Source organism: Lucilia cuprina, chromosome 2, assembly GCF_022045245.1.
Source record: "Lucilia cuprina isolate Lc7/37 chromosome 2, ASM2204524v1, whole genome shotgun sequence".
Lineage (NCBI taxonomy): Eukaryota > Metazoa > Arthropoda > Insecta > Diptera > Calliphoridae > Lucilia > Lucilia cuprina.
In genome coordinates this window covers 43,305,944-43,329,997 of record NC_060950.1, presented here as the reverse complement: position 1 = coordinate 43,329,997, position 24,054 = coordinate 43,305,944, and the positions used below count along the sequence as shown (strand labels likewise).

General features: G+C 29.6%; 1 protein-coding gene across 2 annotated transcripts in view; it reads right to left on the bottom strand.

Moving 5' to 3' along the window:
- Positions 1-24,054, bottom strand: part of LOC111687549 (stress-activated protein kinase JNK) — a 236,577-nt gene that overhangs the window by 139,806 nt on the left and 72,717 nt on the right. For both annotated transcript variants that reach the window (XM_046956491.1, XM_046956492.1), the window contains exon 3: positions 17,970-18,099. In XM_046956491.1, coding sequence (XP_046812447.1) covers positions 17,970-18,099 — 130 coding nt within the window. The remainder of the gene's footprint in view (positions 1-17,969; positions 18,100-24,054) is intronic.

Below are 24,054 nucleotides of genomic sequence, written 5' to 3'. Positions count from 1 at the left end.
AAAAACAGAGCACGGAAATTGAAGTCAACTTTTATAAAAAAATATTCTTGCTGCATAATGGATGACGAAACGTATGTTCTGGCAGATTTTCCAGGTCAAAAGTTTTATGTTGCTGATGCTCGAGGGAATGTTGAAGAAAAAGTTTAGGACCCAAAAGCAGACAAAATTTCCCAGAAAGTTCTTGGTATGGCAAGCAATATGCAGTTGGGGCAAAAGAAGCCAATCATTTGTTACAACGGGCTCTATAAATACCGAAATTTACATCAAGGAATGTTTACAAAAAAGGCTGCTTCCATTCATAAGACTTCATAATGTGTCCACTTATTTTTGGCCTGACTTGGCATCCTGTCACTATGGTAAACAAGCCCTTGTTGGTACAAGAACAATAATGTGGTATTTGTACCAAGAGAGGCAAATCCTCCAAACTGCCCGGAGCTAAGGCCAGTGGAGAGATATTGGGCTCTTGTTAAAAGAGAATTGAAGAGTACAAAAAAGGTGTCCAAAAGTGTGGTAGATTTTAAACGGAGATGGACTACATGTTCGAGCAAAGTGACAGAAAGCACTATAAAAACGTTAATGGAAGGGTTTCCGAAAAGGGTTCAAACTTTCATCACTAGTGATTAAAACTATAAAAATTTTTTTTTGTAAATTGTAATAATAATTTGAATCAAATAAAAAAAATAAAGCTGTAAGTTTAGTGGTTTCTTTTTTATAAACATATATGTATGTTAATAATTTTTCGATCTCACTCCTTATCATTAAAAATATATTATTGTTTTAAAACTTCATGATACAAACATATTATTAAAATAAAAATTTACACAAAATCGCTAAGAGAAAGACAAACTAAATTGTTTTAAAAACGCTAGATTGACAATATTTGTTATGATTTTTTCATGACAAATAAACTCTTTTAAAAACTAATTTATGATAAATAAATTTAAAATAAATATAATAATTTTTTAATATTCGTGTATAATTAATTTATATATTTCTTTCAAAAAAATTAAAATTTACCAATTTTTTGATTTCTTTGTTTGTTTGTTACATATTCATAAATCAAACATATGTTGTAAATATAAGTTGGATATTTTTTACTGGGGAAAAAATATTCAGTAAAATCAAAAAATTCTCTATCAACGAACTGTAATTTTTACCGCTCTCTTACTCTCTCGTTGCAAGTTTTCTAAAAGAACGCGAACGAAATCCAATAAAAATTGTTGCAAATTGTTACAAATTATCGAGTATGCGAACAGACCTAATATTTATTACGACATTCAGCTGTTCAAGTGTTGAGACATGATGATAGAAGAGGGAAATCGTAACATTTGTATAACAAATGTACAATCAAAGTTGGCTAACATGATTTGACAAAGATTACATAAAAACAAGTAAGAAAGTATAGTCGGGCGTGGTCGACCATATGATACCCTACACCAGTTATGAATATTAAATGTGATTTATTTTTCATAATAAAGCAATTATATTCAATATTCCCTTGTACCGATACATTTAAGCAATTTATGAATGAAAAACTAATTTCTGAAAAAGGCTTTATATGGGAGCTAGGGGCAAATATGGACCAAGCCCGATAAAATTTTGTGAATATATTTATATTTACATAATATTTTATTGTGCTGAATTGCATCGCGATATTTGTGTTTATAAGTTAATTTGGGACATTCAAGTAATTTTCTGAAGAGGACTTTGTATGGGAGCTAGGGACAAATGGGGCCCGATCATTGTGAAATTTGACAGGGTCATCAAGACTTCTATAAAACTTAGTTGTTCCGTATTTTATCGATATATCTGTATATTTAACATAATTATGAGCTCAGAAGCCCTTTTAGGGGGTTTCTGTTCTATGGGGGAAAGGTGAAATAATGGACCGATTTTAACCATTTTCAAGGCTTCGTCCTTGGGTCAAATAAAACGTGCGTGCCAAATTTCATCCAATTATCTTGAAAATTGCGACCTGTACCTTGCGCACAAGGTTTACATGGACAGCCAGCCAGACGGACGGACATAGCTTAATCGACTCAGAAAACGATTCTAAGCCGATTGGTATACTTTAAGGTCTAGGATGAATATTTTTATGTTACAAACATCAGCACAAATCCAATATACCCTCCCCACTAAAGTGGTGTAGGGTATAATTATTACAGTGTTACTAAAAATATTTTATTTAGCTGGACAAATTAAATTTTAGCTTGAAACTGGACAAGCATCAAAAAAGCTGGACATCCAGCCAAGTCCAGCCAGGCTGGCAACCCTAGTCATATATGAAATACAGGAAGAATTCGAATACTTTTTTTAAAAAAAGTTAAATCAATTGAGGTAAATGTAATTTTTCCGAATTTTAAAGAGTGTGATATTTTACCTTAGGGCAATAAAACAAATTTAATTATTCATTTCACACACAAAAAATATTATTAAATTATGTTTCTTTTCAAAGTAAAACCAAATTCGAATACTTATGTGAGACACTGTATGTATATTTAAAATTATGTATATATATTTTTTTCTTCGCTCCAGTTCATTCATTATTGTAAGATAATTGTGAGTATGTAATAATAATTTATAGAAATGTGACATATGTACATATATGTATATGCATATGAAAAACGTACATGTATAATATAATTTTTTGCCATCCTGTTACAAATTTCTAAGATACCTATATATAATTTAATACTCCACATAAAAATTAAACATTAATTTAATATACATTCAATTTTTCAAAAATTTTCTAATTAAAATTTGGTTATTTCATGCATATATTTTCCCATAATATACATTAAACATTTACACAGAAAAAAGTTTCAGCATAAATACTATGAACTGCTTTCATTGATAAAAGTTAATAATATTTAAGAATAAGTTCCTAAATTGTATGAATTTTTTTTAATTTTTTTTAAACATAATCTAGCCTTGACTTAAAATATTTCAAATGTATTTTTATTTTCTATTTGTTAAACAAAATGTTTGAAATTTTCTTAAGAAAATTTGTGTTTGTTTATGATTTAGAATAAAATCGATGAAGTCTGCGCGTAATTGGCGGGATTTTATGAAGAAAATATATTTTTGGTATGTTTGCTGATGTTTTCTTGTTTAGGATTTAGTTTTTCAGCATTTCAATTTATATCTTTTAATATACAAAATACTAATAAAGGATTATTATCTACTAAATATGGAAACAGATTAGTAGATAATAGACTTTTTTGGCAATTTTGTTCATGAATATTGCGGAAAAAAAGTAAAAATTCCAAAAAATTCGTCATGTACAAATTAATACATTCTATGAACTTTTAATATTTTAAATGAAAAAGGTTTGGGAAAAAGTCATGTTCGATTCATACAATTAATTACAAAATTCATTCCATTTATGTATTATTTTTTCTGTGTATAGAAACATAGATACAAACGTTTTCAATTATTTTCTAAATAAATTTGGTTATATCTTGCATACTTTTTTCACATTTTATAATTTTTCAAGTCCAACATGAAATGTTAAATTTTAGACCATAAGTCATTTCCTATAGTAAAGTGAATCAATTAAGTTTTTTGCCTATTTTTTTAAGAGAATTTCGTTTTGTTCATAAATAAAATTCGAAAAAACTGGTAAAAAGTAAATTGAGTTTTCCAATTAAAAATAGAAATTGTGTAAAATGGGAAAACCAAGTAGAAAAATATTAAAATACAAATTTTGGTGCATTTGTTGTTGCATTTCATTATTTTTCATCAGAATTTGTACCTCAATAAAGTATTTTGCATATTGAGAATTATGAGATGTTTAATCAATGACATTAAAAGTAAAAAATTGATGAAATAATCAAAGAATTATTAGAAAAAAACGCACTGAGTGGTCTTTCAAAATCTTTAACTACCAAGGGAGGCGACTTGTATCCTAGGAAAACCATTGGACTTCTCATTTATCTTCTTCAAATCCATATACGAAATAGTAGGAACACTATGTTTAAATTTAGACCTCTAAATAGACCTTAGGTTGCTTGGAACAATGTAAAGTGAACTGTCGTGTAGTACAGAAAAAATACCTAATTAAATATTTTAAAATAGTGGTGGTTATCATACCCTAAGGTCAACAAAAACAATATATTTCAGCTAATACATACACTTATATATATTTAGAACCCCAAATCAAGAATAACTATCCAGATCCAAATACGCCTACTGTATCTTATTCATAAAATAAAGCACTTAAAGCATAAGGTTAAAAATCAAGATTTTAGCATGTAATAGTTCTATAGTGGTATATGGTGATGTCCCCATACTTAGAGTGGCTAGGATGGTACATAGTGTTATATTTATTGAATAAGAATCAATATTTTACAATTCTAAATAAAATTTACACAATACTCCCCAAATAGATGGAGTTTCCGTAATGTAGTTTTTGTTTATCAATACAAAATTACAAAAAACCCAGATTATTTTTGTTATAATATATAGATTTATACCCCACTACACATTTTTTCTAGGTCCAAATCCATTGATTATCTAATATATCATGTATCCAATTCAAAATTAATTAATATTTTCGAAATTTAATCAAAGAAACGATAGATTTCATGTAAAGTCAAATCTTGATAAATTCTTATTGGTATATAGGATAATAAATCGGTTCAGAAATGTCCAAATTTAGTGATTCCACTACTAAAATATCTAAAAAATTTTATTCTAATATATAGGAGTAATAAAAATATTAAATTTTATAAAATAATGCAGCAATATTAAAAAAATTAACAAAAAACCTAAAAAAGCAAAATAACTTAATTGACCTAAAAAATTAATACGTTCAAATTTTATCAAAAATCTCGTTAATTAATACCACGATTTTACTTTTCATGGTAAAAAATTGAAATATAAGATATTCTTTAAAAAATACAACAAACAAATTGCTTTACATAAGCAAATTACTTAATTGATTCACTGTAAATAATATTTACGTTTGATAGTAAAAATATTGTAACCTCATAGTCGCGGCTATTGTTTTGTTTCGTGTTTTCGTCGGCACTTATATGCTCTGCTTGCGTACATTTCATGTTCGTATATTACTGCTTGCATGGCTTCAATATTGTTGACTTCGAATAAAATGTGTAGGAAAATATTTTTATATTTTAGGCAAGCAATATGAAATATGTATATGTAGGTATTATAAATATGTTAGCGAGTTGCTGCGTAATATATTTCATGTAAAAACATTTTATATTTGCTGCAATATGCAATAGCTTGTACGGGTAAATATTTTTAGCAAAAATACCAAAAATATTTTGAACAGAACTATATTTTAAATGTGCATACTTTTAAATATGAGGTAAATACATATTTATTGCAAAGTCAAAAATATAAATATAAAAGCATTTACTAATATTTAAACTCTGCATATTATCGTTATTGTAACAATTTTTAATACCGTCAAAATATTTCATCATGATATTTTGTATATATCATAGTATTGTTATACATGATCATTTTATGATCCAAGGTGATCAAAATTTCGTTTTAAATATGTCATTTTCTAAAGCGAACCTTATATGGTGGCCATGTCGAAATGTAAACCGATTTTGTCCATTTTTAATACCAATCAATCTGCAACAATAGTTTAGGTCCTATCGTTCTTTTAAGAGACTGAGAATAAGGACCTTGTAAATTTCAATGTTACAAATAAGTTCAAAGATTTGTAGTCGAAACTAGATAATTCAAATTAAATGTTTCACTTTTCTTAGCTTTTTAATCACTTTCTAAACAAATTTTCATCATTTTTAAAACTTTTTGATGATGTAAAAATATGATAAAAAAGTTCGACGTTCGGTCAAAATTTCGCCTAACATCACTTTTTACCGAGATCCGAACCCGTACCCAAACGTTCGGTCGGACACTACTAAATATTATTTGCCTTCAATGTCCGTTTTATATAGGTAATGTATTAATAATATTACCGTTTTTATATAAAATACTTTGTAAAAACATCTCAAAACTTATAAAACGGTGCAGATTAAGTGAAATGTACCCACATTTCTTCATGTTACTTAAACATCATGTCATTAGAAAGCGGTTTTATTTGAAAATGCAACACATTTAATTTATCATAGACTAGCTGATTGTACCCGACGTTGCCCGGGTTTTTTTGAAAATTAAAAAGAATATTTTTCTATCTATAATGACTATACTTTTTTGTTAAATATATGTCAAAATTTAGCTTATAACGATAAAATAGTTATTACTTTTTTCCGCATTTTGTTTAATACTTAAAGTCGGTTTCTGGACCAAAAAGTTCTTTAAAAATTTACAAATTGATGAGCTTAAATTAGGAAATTTTGACTAATTTAAGATTTAAATTTAATTTTACTGAAATCAGCATTTTAAATCACTGGTAAGGAACTAAGGACACTTTCAAATTAGTTGTTTTAATTTTTCCACGTGCTGTAGATTTTTAAAACTGTTCAGTTTAAATTTGGTCACACTTTACTTTGAATTGTAGTGTCCCTGGTGTAAAGAGGCAAAAGGCTTCAGGGCATTTTATTAACTACAAAAATACATACTATTAACCATACAAAATGTCAAGCAATTTTCTTGCTATTTGAAAAATTACATGCAATTGAAGAAACTCTGAAACGATTATGAAAAATTTTGGACAAAATCATAAACAATTTGGGCTCATTGCAAGATTTCAAAATTCGTAAAAAACAACCAAATTACTGCCCTAGGAAAATATGAAGAGTCCTTGAATTTTGACAGAGAAAACAAAACAACTTTTAATTAGACAAACAATTTTGTGTTGTTTTTGCCTCATCATTGTTTTTCAAATACATTCATTTATACAAAAGTTATAATAATATATAAATAATATTTTTATTCATTATCCACACTTAAGTTTTGGCTGGATTTAGACACCACTTATTAAATCCGAAGAAATAAAGGTTTAAAGGTCAAATATCGTTAGATATACAGAAAACATACCCAAATAATTTTACTTATTAAAATATCCAAATCTTCCTCCAATTGAAAAAAAATTTCGGAATTTTTTAATGGTAAATGGAAAATGTGTACTGGAGTTATTCAAAATCATTATTTAATTTGAAAAGCTTGTAATAAATACGGCGCTACATACAGAAAAAGTTGTGCAGAATATTTGGTGAATAATTTTCTAAAAGTATAAAAAGATATCGTAAGATGAATTCATACAAATTTTATATGATATACTTTATATGCATCATATAAGATTTGCAAAAGTGCAGACTTTCGGGACACTCTAATGAGTAGACAAATACATATTTTAATGGTTTTTTAGATTTGAGCTGCATTTAAAAACTGGCAACCGAATTTATATCAAGATAATTTTTTCATGGTATATTTAACTGATCAAAGATTATTATTGTTATCTCGATTTAACAAAAAATTTATTAGTTTGGAGTTCGAAAAAAAGTGAGGTTTGGCTAATGTTCGGTGTTCGGCCAAATATTGACCAAACACCGTACGCCGAACTTTTTATAAAATAAAATGTTTATTTATCATATTTTTACTTCATCAAAAAGTTTAAAAATGATATCATACATCCTGGCTGTAAAATAAATTTCCGACTTCATAGGCACAAAACTTTTTAACTGTTAATTTTTTCGGCTGATTTGAAAAACATTTAACCAGAAAGTGATTAAAAAGCTAAGAAAAATGAAACATTTAATTTGAATTATCAAGCTTCGACTTTAAATCTTTGATCTCGTTTGTAACATTGAAATTTTCTAGGTCCTTATTCACAAACGATCTAGACATGTCAGTCAGTCTCCTAAAAGAACGATAGGACCTAAACTATTGTTGCAGATTGATTGGTATTCAAAATAATCAAAATCGGTTTACATTTCGACATGACCACCATATAAGGTTCGCTTTAGAAAATGACTAATGTTCATAACTGACTTAAAAATACTAGTATTTTCATAAAAACTAAATTTTTTATGAACCAAAATCTCATATACATCGGCAAATTGAAATTTACGAATTGTGTTAAGTTTTATAATAATAAGGATGGATATATATATATATATATATATATATATATATATATATATATATAATATATATATTATTAATATATATATATATATATATTATATATATATATATATATATATATATATATATATATATATATATATATATATATATAATTATATATATATATATATATATATATAATATATTATATATATATATATATATAATATATATATATATATATATATATATATATATAATTATATAATATATAAACAAATAATTGTAACTTTGATTTTTCATATAAATAAATGGATATTTAAAGTTAACAAAACGCGTAGTAAGGAGTGAGATCGAAAAATTCTTAACACACGTTTTTCATTACATTTTCCAACCAAAGTATTATTTGATTTTTTTTTTATCAAGTTACCTTTGAAAAACATGCCAGTTATTATGTGTAATGTTAATTATATTAATTTTTTTGTTAATCTGATAAAAATGAGTGACCAGAAAAAAGTGCGTACTGAAATTATTAAATATTTTCAACTATACCCAACTTGGTCTCACAAAAAGTTGGCCAAGCATACAAAGGTCTGCCGTCAAACTGTTTCCAATGTTATTAAACAGTACCGGGAGAACTTGTCAGTTGATAGAAAACCTGGTTCAGGTAGAAGAAATGGTCCACATGATGTTTCCAAAGCCAAAAAAATAGAACGCATTTTCAAAAGAGCTCCTAACACATCCGGTAGGAAAGCAGCTCGGTTAGCTCAGTGCTCGGACTATTTGGTACGAAAAGTTAAAGCTAATGCAGTTTTAAAAAATACAAGGCTCAAAAAGTTCCTGACAGGAACGCTGCTAAAAATTTAGAGGCCAAAAACAGAGCACGGAAATTGAAGTCAAGTTTTATAAAAAATATTCTTGCTGCATAATGGATGACGAAACGTATGTTCTGGCAGATTTTTCGCAACTTCCAGGTAAAAAGTTTTATGTTGCTGATGCTCGAGGGAATGTTGAAGAAAAGTTTAGGACCCAAAAGCAGACAAAATTTCCCAGAAAGTTCTTGGTATGGCAAGCAATATGCAGTTGCGACAAAAGAAGCCAATCATTTGTTACAACGGGCTCTATAAATACCGAAATTTACATCAAGGAATGTTTACAAAAAAGGCTGCTTCCATTCATAAGACTTCATAATGTGTCCACTTATTTTTGGCCTGACTTGGCATCCTGAAATAAGTGGACACATTATGAAGTCTTATGAATGGAAGCAGCGAATTTTTAACTAATAGTAGAAGTGACATAGTGAAATTATCTCTTTCTATTAATACAAAACATTTAAATGGCTCTAATAGAGTAAATGCAATTTAAAAAACTTGTTGATCCAATAATAGAGGGACCTAATATAATACTAAACAAAGGTTTAAAATTGTTAAGCCTTAATTCAATTTTTTAAATCAAATTAAAATTTATTACTTCACCATTCTATAATATCATTCATTCGAATTAATTCATAAGCTGAATTCTTTAGGACTTTAAAAATGTTGAATGTTTTTTAGAACTTTAAATAACACTAGCGATTTTCGTAATGATCGGGCTTCATTTGACCCTATCGCCCATACAAACTCCCCTTCAGAAAATGACCTCTTAAAAAAAATTAAAAAAACAAACCAAATGCTTTATTTTTTTTTAAATAATCCCCATTTTTAACATACATACTGACTGGTGTAGGGTATCATATGGTCGGCTACGCCCGACTATACATTCATACTTGTTATTTTTATAATTGTTTGTATTAAAAGGTTTTCTGTGCCTTTTTGTAAAATTTCTCTTTATTATAATTACATTTACTGCCTTGTCTCATTTCTTTTTCTAATATTTTTGAAATTAATTTGTCATATTTAGGCAAAACATCTCAGCTTTTAATTGCTACAACAAAACTCTCTATTTCATCGGGAAGACTACATAATAATAATATTGAAAGCAAATCTTCATTTAAGCTGATTCCAATTTATTTATGGTCATCAATTATCGAACAGAATTCAATTATTTGTGCAGAAAACTTTTCGTTACTTTGAAATAAATTTGTACAAGCTTTTTAAACAAATTTACTTTTCTGAACGCTGTGTTCGACTTGTACAATGAGGCTAATACATTTTTTGCAGTTGAACAATTCTTAATATGGATCTACTCACTGGGCTTAACACTTAAGGTAATTGTTGCAAGCGGCTTACTGTCACTGTTCAGCCATGCTGCTTTCTGAACACTATCCTCCGGGCAAGGCTACACGCCGGTGACAAATCCATTGTGATCAGCCAACTTTTTATTTATATACACCATGTTGTGTAGTTTTCTCCATTTAATTTCTCTATGCTAGCAACACCACTTGACATTTTTGTTTTTTAAATCTCCGGATAAAACAACCAAAACCAAAAGAACTCCGTGGGTATATAACCTCACAAACTTTTATTGTTGAAAACGTATAAAAAACTATAATAACTTTAGTTACCAGGGTTCTGGGCCCATAACCTTTGTTATATTTAAATATATAAAACTATTCAGTGGTTCAACAATAAAAGGCTTTTCGAGTGATATAAAGAAATTAAACACTAAGTATGTACTTTATTTAAAAGTTACGTAATGGCTAAGATTTAATTCAAGTTTATGACATTTACTTTAAACGCAAAATATTGGCAATTTACAAAAATGTAACGATTAATTTCCAAACGATTCTTTTTCAAGTATAACAATTAAGAAATACAAATACAATAGCAAATACCCGGTGTGCATTGCTACCCCAGTCGAAATTAAATACATAATAAATAAAAAAGTGAGAGTGCTATATTCGGCTGTGCCGGATCTTATATACCCTTCACCATGGTGTATTTTAAACATCTTTTATAAATTTTAAATTTTTTCCCGACTACATTATTATTACATCAAAAGCTAAACAAAAAGAACAACAACGCTAAACGAAATAAAACACAAAATACACAAGGCATCTAAACCAACAGACATCTAAACATACATAACGAAAAACACAGAAAAACAAAAACAAAAATAACAACGCAATGACGCCAACAGCATCCAAACCAAGGGTGCCCAAGCTCTATACACTTTTATGCGCTTAACACTAGCAATACGTTGTTGTTGTTCTTAACAGTATACAAGCAAGAGTAAAACAACAACACTTTCGTATTCATTGCTGGTAAACATTGACGAGACGTAGATTTTGTTTTTGTTTATCGTAAAAAAATTGTTTTAAAAAGCACTTGGAAAAAATTTGTGTTAGTTTTAAATTTCAAACTTACTTTATTCGCATAAAAATTATTGTACAATAACTCACAATCTACTCTCATAAAACTGAAAACGTTTTAAATACCTTTTCTATTCATTAAAAAATATATTTGCAAAATAAAATGGACAATTATTTTATTTTAACAAAAAATGCAAATCATATTTTTTTTTGCTGTGTATTTTTTTGTATGTTTGGATTCTAAACATACAAAAAATACACAGCTGAATAAAACCAAATACATCTACACACACACGTGTACATCTTTTTCCATATACAGTGTTGTTGTTGACATTTTTTGATGAAATTTTCAGAGGTTGTCTCGGATTTTAGCTCATATCTCCGTTATTTACCGACCGATTTTGCTGATTTTAAATAGAGATCTCCTCGAAAGCATGTCTAATAGAATTATTGAAGATTCGGATCCTCTAAAAACTGATTTCAACAGACAGACAGACGGACATGGCTTAATCGACTCCGCTATCTAGAATATATATACTTTATAGGGTCGGAAAATTATATTATAGAAATTACAAACGGAATGACAAACTTATATATACCCTTCTCATGAAGGTGAAGGGTATAAAAATTATTTAGTTATTAAATTATGCAATTTTCTTAAAGGTTTATTATAATTTCATTTGATGACAACGTATTTCATTTCAATTCTAAAATAATACATTTATGATCTATTTATTTCTTACTTGCTACTTTTTCTTACTTACTTACTTTTATTCTTAAATAATTCTTATTCTAATACCTTGGGATACACAATATTTATATAAATAAAAAAAACCCACTTAACGATTTTTAAAATTCTAACTACAATAGTTTCCCAGATAAACAATATGTTACATATACAACTTGTCAAGAAAATTATTGCAAGTTCACCAATTTCTATCCATCGTAAAATACCTATTTATATTTGAAAAATTTGAATTATCTATCAGTTTTTAAGGTATGCAAAATTTTGTATTTAATTCATATATGGGGTGCCAAACCTCCCATTGAAAGTCCGACCAGTATTCTCTAAATGTTCACATGAATATCAAAGTTCTGTATGTAAAATTTTATTCTGGCTCTGTCTGCCCTTTTCCTCCAAAATTTTCAGATGAATATTAAAGTAATTTGTGCAAAATTTGAATTTTGTATTTAATATATTATATATACTACTTTTTCTATTTAAATCTTTTGAAGGCTTCAAACTCCCCAGATGAAAGTCCGCCCTTTTTCCTTCAAAATGTGCAGATGAATATTGAAGTAATTTATGCAAAATTTGATGAATCTAGTTCTATATTTTCCTAGATAACAATATTTTGTATTTAATTCATATGGAAGATGTCAAGTCCCCATTAAAAGTTCGCTCGTTATACTCTAAATGTTCAGATGAATGTCAAAATTCTTCAAGTAAAATTTATAGATTCTCAGACATACGAATTTTTCTATTTTATTTATATAGGGGCTCCAAGCCCTCATGGGTAGTTCGCCAATTTATTACCCAAAATGTTTACATATTTGTTAATGTTATTAAACGAATATTTGTATTTAATTTAAATGGGAGGTACCACGCCTAGCTAACGCTAGCCCTCTCATATTTTATCATAAATAATTATATTGACACTAAAGTGAGGTGCCGCTCCCCTCACACTCCATATATGTATATTGGAGTGCGTCGGTCTCTATGGACATAAAAAAATTGTGTTTGTCACCCCCCTAGGATGTAATTCATCGTTATATTATATGCACGACTTATAATATCTTGGGTCCTTCCCCAAAATCTAAAATTGTGGCTATATTGGAATAAAGTTCGATCTGTAAAATAGCTGTTTATACATAAATGTGAGCATTTTAAATGCTCATATAAGTAAATGTAATTTGTTTCAAAAACTAAAAGTAATTTTAATAGATAAAAAACAAAAAGGGCGATATTTCTAGGCGTGTCAAAAACTTTTTAATCCCTCACCACTACAGTGGGGAGGGTATTATACGTTTGTGCTGATGTTTGTAACACACAAAAATATTGGTCCAATGCTCTCCTTAAAGTATACCAATCGACTCAGAATCATTTTTTTAAGTCAATTAAGACATGGCCCGCCAGCCGGACGGACGGAGGTACAGGTACGGACGCAAGGTACAGCACGCAATTTTTAAGATAATTTGATGAAATTTGGACCAAGCATGTTTTTTGGAGAGAGACGAAGCCTATTGAAAATGGTTGAAATTGGTCCATTATTTCACCTAGCCCCCATACAACCGTACCTCCCGATTTGGGCTTTTTATGCCATAATTACGTCAAATATACTCTCTATATTGGCACAGATAAATTTTATTATTATTATTTATTTATTATTTCCTGTGCAACAAGACAAGCCTTTTAATTATAGTACAGGAATATATTCGGAATTTGGGTTGTTATGTAAAACTTAGAATTAATTTATAGATTTTAAGTTTATATAAATAAAACGATTAATTGAATAGTTTAGTTATTAAAGGTGATACATTGAATAGAATAGTTATTAAAAAAAGAATACAGAAATTTTCTAAAATGCTTTGCGTTGCAGTTAGTTTGTTGTGTGTGTGGGAGTAAGTTCCATAGACGTGTGGCGTTTACAAGGAACTGCCATTCAGATATTAGCTTCTGATGATTCGGTACAATGATTTTCTTGCCTCTGGGGGACTTTCCAAATCTCAATAGGCGATAAAGATAGCCAGGTTGCTATGTAAACTGCAGATTTTCGTAGGGATCGGAATAGGGAGTTCAGCAAAAGCAGGCGTAGCACCCACCATATGAAGTAAATACTAAAATCGTTTCTTGCTTTTACAATGAAAATGAACGAAAATGTATTAATGAAGGAATAGATAATACAATAATTGTTGTACTTTTTTAGCATCTACACTACATATTTAGTAGTTTTTAGAATTGTTAACTTCTTAAATTTTTTTCTTTCAACATACATAATGTGCAAATTATAATAATTATCCAAAATTTAATGTAATTTTGTTAAATATTTACCTTTAATTTGTATATATTTAATTAAAAATATAGTTAAAAAGCTCAAATTTGAGTTTTTATATACATATATTTTAATATTAATACTTTAAACTATAAAAATATTTGTTTTGTGTTACATTAATATTATTTAAGTTATCCATATATGCATTTTTGTGGAGATTAGAGTACAATGACTTCTTATTTCTTGTTTTTTCGCTCTTTCACTTATACAGGTGCAAAAGGTAGTAAATATATGTCTGCGATCCTGGATCTAGAGTCCCAAATTTTTGTGCCTCTCACGTGAAATAATTACAAAAAATTGTATATTCATATTATTTAATAACGACTAACAGTAAAAAAAAAGATGAACAATCTTATCGATGCGACAATTATAACTGGAAAGTTTAAGGGAACTGATGTATTACTACCACGTATTCCTATGCCCACATCGGACAGCTTTACATTGCATGTTCGCGAGTTGGAAACCCCTCAGTTTTATATGTTTATGCAGCAGAGGGAAAAACAAAAAATATTGTGTATACCAAGGCATTAGAAAATAATTTAATAACTAAATTAATGAATATTTTAATTATTATGTTTTTAATTTCTATTGGGGTGCCGAAGCACTTCGGATATTAGCTAGTATAATAATATAAAACAATTGTCCAATTCACAAGCCTCGTGTTAGTTAACAGTTATGTATAAATGTTGTTGGTAATTTCCATTACAAAAGCTCGTATAACTTTACGTTTGTTTTTCATATGTTTATTTATTTCTTGTTCAATGTCAAACTATCATTCTCGTTTGAATTCCGAATTTTAAAGAAGATAAAACAAAAGAAGGTCCAATTTACCAGCCTCGTGTTAGTTTACAGTTGTGTATAAATGTTGTTGGTAATTTCCATTAAAATAGTTCGTATAACTTTACGTTTGTTTTTCATATGTTTATTTATTTTGTGATCAATGTCAAACTATCATTCTCGTGTGAATGACGAATTTTAGAGAAGATGAAACAAAAGAAAGATAATTTCATAAAGAAAACGTTTAGTGAAAAAAATTAAAAATAATTCATATTTGAGCTATAATTAATTTTGTTTTTTAATTTAATTGTATTTTTTATAAATATTGAAAATGTTTTATCTTTCTTTTTTACAACATAGCTTTTTACAATACGATTGGTTGTTATATTCAAAAAAGGCGGACCAAGGTATGGGAAATTTTGTATCAATAAATTTTTAAATGCCTATAACTCGGATAAGTAGTATGTCCAAGCATGTTTTTTCAAGATCTCGTCTTTGTATTTGGGTGAAAAACAAAAAAATGGCACGAGTTTAAAAATTTTACATGTCGTAGGTACCCTACTTTGACCCGCCACTGCGCCGTCCCTGGGGCATCTGCAGGGTTTATCTTCAAAACTTAAACTCGAATAATCCTTGGCTACGCTCATGCCAAATTTTATCCCGATCGGATCAGCCGTTTAGAAATGCCAGATTTATTTCCAAAAAAATTCCATTCTGCCCCACTGTGCGTCGGCTATTTCTATAGATAGTTGGATAAATTAATCAAGCATCGCTGATGTAATTTTAACTAAATTATCTACTGTTTTATTTAACCAGCAATTACTTTGTACCGAATCTTTGGGTTCTAGGGTGCACAATTCTACCTTATTTGTTACTTCCCAAATATTATCATCTAATTTAAGCAAATCCTCAATATTGATAATATTAGACCCTACCAACGCAATATTAAGATTTCTTGGTAATTTTCACAACCATAAACTTTTAACAAAATCAGAATTTATATTATTCCCGGCTAATTGAATCAAAGATATGTAAAATTTCGAAGGTTTACGATCACCTATTTCGGAATCTGACAATAGCTTATCGAGCTTCCTTTGTTCACTAAGCGAGTGACGTTCAAGAAGTTTTGTTATAAGATTTAAATAACGATTTTCATCCGTTGGATTCTGAATAACATCAATAACCGATTCTATTACATATTCAGAAAGCGATACAATAAGGTGTTCATATTTTGTATTATCCCTAGTTATACCCTTAGTATTAAATTGAGTTTCAGCATGAATGAACCGCGCTTCTGGGTGATCGACCCAAAAGGGAGGTAATTTCAATGAAGTAGCGCAAATTTCCAATTGTGCATTGCTATTTAAATTATTAGATGTAAATTTAAAGATGAATTAGTATTAGTACTATTACCAGAAACTTAAGGATTTTTATTATTAGAACGAGTTGGAGAAGTAACTGGTGACCGAATCATATTGGTAATCGTAACGAGGTTTACAATAATAATTAAAAAAATGTGTTGAGAAAAAAGTCTTTTAAAGTTCAAAAAATGTGAAAGTAAGTGTAAGAACTTATATCTATATGTATGTTTTATATTGAAATTAATAATTATATATTAATCACCATCGAGATAATTTAAATTTAGTGTAATCGAAGATTACAGATTTATAATATAAATATATTGTTTTACAAATCTCCTGGCAGGATCGCCAATTTTAGTTATTATTTTTATATTTATTTATTTTATTTTATATAGTAATATGCTGCAACTTTTCATATATGTTGCTAAATTTTTGTTCTTGTACTTCTTGCTGTTCAGGTTCGGATTTTAGTGCATCTGATGAAAGACATTTTATCTGAAATACTGGTCGTCATTGACCCCATGGAGTTCCAATTTTGCATTGTTTAATTGGAATTCTTCCCATTTGCTTTGAAGGCTCTTATTTGTTTCCTCAATTGCAGCCTTCCTCACCAGCTTTCCCTTTATTTTTTCTGATATATTATTAATTTCCTTGTGAATTTGATGTTGAACTTTGTAAAGATTCACTTTTTTTATTTTTTTGGAATAGGGCGTTTTAATTTGTATTTAGTTTATCGTTTATTATGTTTTATTTTTGGAAAAAAATCGTTTCACCGGTACAATCTTTTCGAAGGACAAAATGCAAAAAAATGTATTATAAAAAATACAAAATTAAATGTTAAAACACCGAGAGTGGTCGTAAAGCACTCGTACGTATCTTGTTAAACACTAAATTTATTTATAAAACGAAAAACTTAAGAACCAATAACAAAAATCTTAAAACTAACCTTGAATACATGTTTGAAACACATGTGCTGGAATTAATGGTTATTTTACGCTTGTGTAAAAACCAACGCACCTGCGTATGTATTATCATATCAAATTTATTATTTACGTGCATATGATAAGAAGTGAGAACTGATAAGGTTTCTTATATATTTTACCCAAGGCACACTACAAACATCATTGATACAGATGTTGGTATTTTTGTTACCAACATATTTTCCTAATGAAACAACTAATCGAATAGTTTTTTATGACTTAACTTAACGTATTAAGATAAGTTATTAAATCATGTTCAAATATGTTTAAACAGTCACAGAAGTCGGGGAAGTCGGGGAAGTATGAACGTAATGCGTTTTTTTTTTTTTTTTTGTTTTGGAAAATTTAATGAAAATAATTCTCAATTTAACACTATAATAAAGGGTATAAATAATTCAGCGCAGCCCAATATAACACTCTTACTTGTTTTAAGCGTCTTTTTAAATTTATACTGTTCATATATACTGTACTAAGAACACATGTTACGGAATAAATATTTAATACTAAATTTTAAATCATAATTAAAATAAATACTTACATTTTTATGATTTACTAATTTCATTAGTTTAAATTCTCTATAAGCCCTCTTAGCATGAGTAACATTTTGGAATGGACGTGAAAGTTTTTTAATCGCAACGTTTTGTTCAGTAATTGTATCATATGCAGCACTGAAAGAAAAATATAATTTGTAAATGTCACGTATTAAAATTTTTTTATAAAAAAAGGAAATTTGTGATAAAAAGATAAAAGTTCATAAATTTTTTTGTACTTTTCAGGACAACGTTTTAAAGTTTTAAAATCTAATACAAAACTATAATAAAAATTCCGATATTTTCAAAAGTTCTGACCCGATTAAATTTGATTTCATCTCTAAAAGCTTTAAAATAATTTCTGAGGTTAAATAAAAAACTTCCTTTAAATAAAAGATTATTAAGAATAATCCATGTCATACTTTCCACTTACTTAAGACTATGCATTACAGTATTCAAAAAACCGGTTTTTGTATAATTTTAAAAATTTACATTTTTACCGTATTCGAAACGAATTCGGTTTTGTATACAATCCGCTGTCGATATATTTACGGATAACTTACAAAGTATTTATTTACACCCCAGTCACCTTGGGATACTACAAAAATTCGAAATGTCCTAGGAACATTGAGTCTCTAATTAAAGAAGAGAGAACACTCAGACGTCAATGGCAACAATAGCGATCTCCAAACATAAAGGTTAATCAGTGCCAAAGAAGACTTCACATCGCCTTAAAAAATAATAAGGAATCTAATTTTAGAAATTATGTCAAAAAAAAAAAAAATAGAATATAGCCTCTGGAAAGCAGTTAAACTTATGTAATGCTTTATTGCAAATGAATCACCCATACTCCTCCGAATGATCAATGGGCAAGAAATACGTTGGAAAAACTTTAAGCTAACATTATAAATATGGTTCCACGCCCAATAAAATTCTGGTTTTTTACCGTCAAGACAACAATAAAAGGTCTAAAGGCAGGAAAATCACTTGGTATAGATAAAATTACTGCCACGATGATAAATAACATGCCCAATTCAGCACTGAGAATTATTTTGTTAATTTTTAACAAAAGTTTTTGCACAGCCTCCTCATCTAATGTTGAAAAATTACAAAGAAAGCAGTCAGCACTGTTAGGGTCAATAACAGGTGCCCGTGGTACATTCGCAATAATACGATTCATAGAGATCATTGTTTAACCTACTTGTCGAAACTAATGGATCACCCAAATCGCCTTGACTGGGAGTTCCTGAGGGTCATAGACGACTGAGAAGAACGGAAACATTGGATTTTGCAGATAATCAAATTATCGAGAACTTTGGCTGAAATTGCATTGTAAATTTCTATATAAGAAAGATTCAATAAAGAATAAATAATGTGTGTTTTCTTTCTCACCTCTCGTATAACACATTCTGTTTACCGTGATCTACCATTTTTCTCTTAGACAATCTCTTAATTGGGTAGTTACTGCTGCCACTATCATCACTTCCTTCTTCAATCGCGTTGTCATATACCCTTGTTTAATCTTTTATAAGGGCAATATTTTTTGCTTCCTCTCATGATAATGATATCTAATTTAGCAGTCTTGCTCTTAACTTTTTGTCAATAACACCACATACCAATCTGTCTCGTAATGCTAGAGACTTCAATTCCACAATATATTCAGCGAGCGGCTACCCCACTTTTGATTACGGGTGTAAAACTTTTACCTTTCAGCCGTCTTATTTAGGTTTGGAGTAGAGTGCGTCTTTAAAGATGCTATATTTTCTTCCAACGCAACTGCATTAGGTTCTTTTGGAGAACACGCTAGCGTTTCAAACGCAATTGGACCTATCAGTGTCAGTAACACCACTACATTTTTTTAATTTAAAATATTGTTTAGTACGAAGCATTGCTCCAAACGCTGAAGGTATAAATTCAAATGTTCACCAGGCAAAAGGGTTCCATATGTTCAATTTAAGCCATTCTTGTATATTGTTTTCGTTTTTGTTCTGTTTTTTCAACTAAATCCACATGTTAAAAATATTTCTTACAAAAAGAACCGTTAATTTAAATTATTCTTCTTTATAACATATGTATATAGAGGAAGGGTACCTTATATATACTACAATTTTATCAGTACTAAATTTTTAAATTTGTCATAGTACACTAAAGAGTTTAGGAACTACGTTCACTTACTTAGAAATTATTTCAAAATTTAATCACCCCTATAGCCAATCATCATTACTGTTTAAGTACAAAACGATTATTTTCGGTAACTTTTCCTCTAATTAATCACCCCTATAGCCAATCATCATTCTGTTTAAGTACAAAACGATTATTTTCGGTAACTTTTCCTCTAATTGTAAATCCTAATGATTTACTACTTTAGTTTACAACTTTGATGGAAAACTATTGTTTCAGCGAGTAAACCGCTAACGGTATTTAAAAATTGTTGGCCTCTATTAACTAGTTAAGATTAGATTAGTTTATTCATTCGCCATATTGTAGTTTTTTAGTGCACTTGCACATAGAATACGTACCTTGGTTTATACAAAAAGGTAATTAAATAAAGTGATATTCATTCTCAAATATTTTTGAAAACACAATATAAATCTTTGTTCTTTTATGTATTTATTTATATGGTTTGGACCTCATCGGATTGACGTCGAAACATTGTTCCTTCGGATCGGATAAAAAATACAAAAAGATTTATATTGCTGTACAAAGGAAGTCTCTTTGACGGGGAATAATTTGCCCTTTTAATATATCTTGGAATAAAGGTTAGTAAATTGATTTTGAAGTGATAGTGTTTGGAAAAAGATACAATTAAACAAACATAAGAGTGTAGAATTGTATGCGTGTTTTATTAATATTATTTGCAAGGGAACGTATTACTGTGAATTAATTATTATTGTGAATTAATTTTCCTTAAGTTAAGAAATACACCCCTGAGTCAAACAGTTTTATACAGTACTTTTTGACATTTGATGATCAGTACCTTTTTATCAAGGCTGTGTTTGTTTATTTGGACAAACAGTCATAATTAAGGATAAAATTAAATTAAATTGTTTAAATAAATTGTTATAAGAAAGAAGAATTAAATAAATAAATAAAAAAATAAAACATAGAGAAAAGAAATTTATAGTGCTAATAAAGAATCAAGTGGTCTGTTTAATAGTGCGAACTAGTTTGGTATAAATATAATAGAAAAACTGTGCGATACTACATACATACATATATGTAATATTTTTTATTAACAATTTTATTGATTTTATTCATTGATTTGTTTTATTTTGTAACCTTTTTTTGCAAATTTATTTAATTATTTCGTACAAATTTATTTCGGTAATTTGTTTCATTTTATTGCTAATTTATTGCTTCGTCTTCCTCCTTTGCATATTATACTTCACATTGGTCTTCCCATATAAATTTATAATTTTGAAATTAAATTAAAACTTTTTGAAAATGCCGTTGACAGCTCTCGAACGTTTTACCCGTCTTTCGGATTCGGTTATAAAATTTGAGGCTAATTTTAATACCATACGCGATGAGGAGCATCATGTTTATTATTTTGAAGTTTTGAAAAGCGAACTGAAGATGTTATGGGAAAAAATTAAAATTGCTTTTGATAAGTGTATTGATGATAGCAAATGTAGTAGCACCATGATGGTCTACGCGCGCTGTTCAAAGCTTATAAAACAAAAAATTTCTGAACTTGAGGCCAGATCAAAACCTAAAGAGTCCCCTACTATAAATAATGATACAAACTATGACAACGTCAGTCATAATTTGCCTCTCCCTCCCTGTGACACTGACATTTTCAGTGGTGATTACCTATCTTGGCCCTCGTTTAGGGATCTTTTTAACGCATTGTATATCAATAACAGTCGCCTTAGTAATATAGAGCGGTTATGTTACTTGGTAAAAAGGACGGATGAGGCGAGAGAGATTGTATCTAAATGTCCATTGACGAATCTAGGTTTTGATATCGCTTGGAAAAGCTTGAAAGATTCGTATGAAAATCCGGGAATGTTAGTAAATAATTAGTTGAAAGTTTTGTTTGGGTTAGAGACAATTTCAAAAGAAACTAGCTCGTCTTTGAAAACGTTGAAACGCGGAATTAACGGTTTTATTTCTGCTATGGCAATTCATGAAATTTCTACTCAAAATCTGTATTCAAAGATTACCTTCTCAGACCGTGACATCATGGGAACAGAGCATCAAGGACAAAACTGCCTTACCCTTATGGAAGGATTTGGATATGTTTTTGTCCGAAAGAATTCAGACTTTGGATTGCATCCGCGATCTAACGAGTTCCAATGTTGACAAAAGAGGTTTTGAACGGAAAGTAAAGGCTCATGTTTCTAATACAGGCACTCAGAATGCGTGTGTAGTTTGTCATAGACTGGGTCACTTATTACGTTTTTGGCGTCAATTCAAAAAAATGTCGGTTTTTGAGAGGTATAACGTAGTATAAAAGCATCATTGTTGTGTGAATTGTTTCGCACCAACTCATGAAGTTAAGGATTGTAAGAGCGAGCATAGTTGTTCCGTTTGTAGGAAAATACATCACACTCTGCTTCATCGTGAGAAGCCTGCTGGTAATTCTGCTTCACCACCACTAGCAATGATTGGCAATACGCCAGAATTAAATTTGCAAGAAACTTCTACATCTGCCGCTGTTCCAACTAATTCGAATCGCCAAGTCTTCCATATTTTACAAAATTCGTCTGTTTTATTGGGGACTGCTATGGTTTCTGTCCATAGGCATGATACGACGTATCCAGCTAGAGCATTAATTGATCCCGCTTCGGAAGCCTCTTTCATATCGGAACATTTGCGAAATCAACAGGTACATCCCATTCTACGAATGTTACGATTTCCAGTGTTTATAAAGACGCTTCTACAATTTCGAGGAAATGTTGCTCTGTTCGAGTTGGCTCCCCACTTGATGCAGGTTTTAATTTGGAAGCTAATGCCTTTGTATTACCTTCTATTTCCGGAAATTTGGCTTCATTCAATTGTCCTTCAGAAATAAAAGGTGAATTGCCGAATATTAGGCTGGCAGATCGTAACTTTTACAAAAGCAGGAAAGTAGATTTATTACTTGGGGCGGACTTATACCCACGTATTATTTGAAATGAAGTTCGGACGAATTTAGTTGGCAGTTTAACGGCTCAAAAGACTGTATTTGGTTGGGTTCTGACAGAACCCGTTAACATTTCTCCAAAAGATTCTTTCAATGTATTCTCCACTACTATTACATTTTCGGAAGAGGATAATTTAAATGAGAATCTTACAAAGTTTTGGGAGTTGGAACAGCCACCAAAAAGGAAAATGTGGTCGCATTCCGATAATATGTGTGAGGATATCTATAGGAGAACTACGTTTCGGGATTCGGAGGAAAGATATGTAGTATCATTACCCTTTAAACCTGAGTTTCCTCAGGAAATTAATTTAGGAATCTCGAGGACAGGAGTGTTGAAACAGTTTACGAAAATGCAAGCCACACTTACACGAAAACCAGATATGAAGAAAATGTACGATGAAGTGCTGAAGGAGTATCTGGTTTAGGATCACATGAGGCCCAAGGGGACTGGAAATACGACCGTTACTTACTCTTGCTATTTGCCACATCTTCCAGTTTTAAAACCGGAAAGTAAAACCACCAAACTTAGAGTGGTGTTTAACGCCTCGAATAGGACCTCCAATGGTAAAAGTTTGAATGACTGTTTATTCTTCTTTGCAAGCAGATTTGGTTAGTTTGATTTTGAGAGGGCGGCTATTTAAGTTCCTATTTAACTGTGACATTTCTAAAATGTATAGGCAAATAAGAGTCTATTCATCTCACATTTCATTCTAGCGAATTCTTTACAGGAGTTCAGCTGATGAGGAGATTGTGGATTATGAACTGCAGACCGTTACATTTGGTATTAATTGCGCTCCTTATTTAGCTATTAAGACGTTGACTCTGAGCAAACCTTCCCACTGGCTTCAAAAATTTTAAGAGCTCATGAAGTGTCTAGTGCTTTGTTAGCCAGGGATCAGTTGGTTAGGGCTTTATCGGCTGCCGGATTTGAACTCAGGAAATGGACTTCGAATGACAAGTCAATT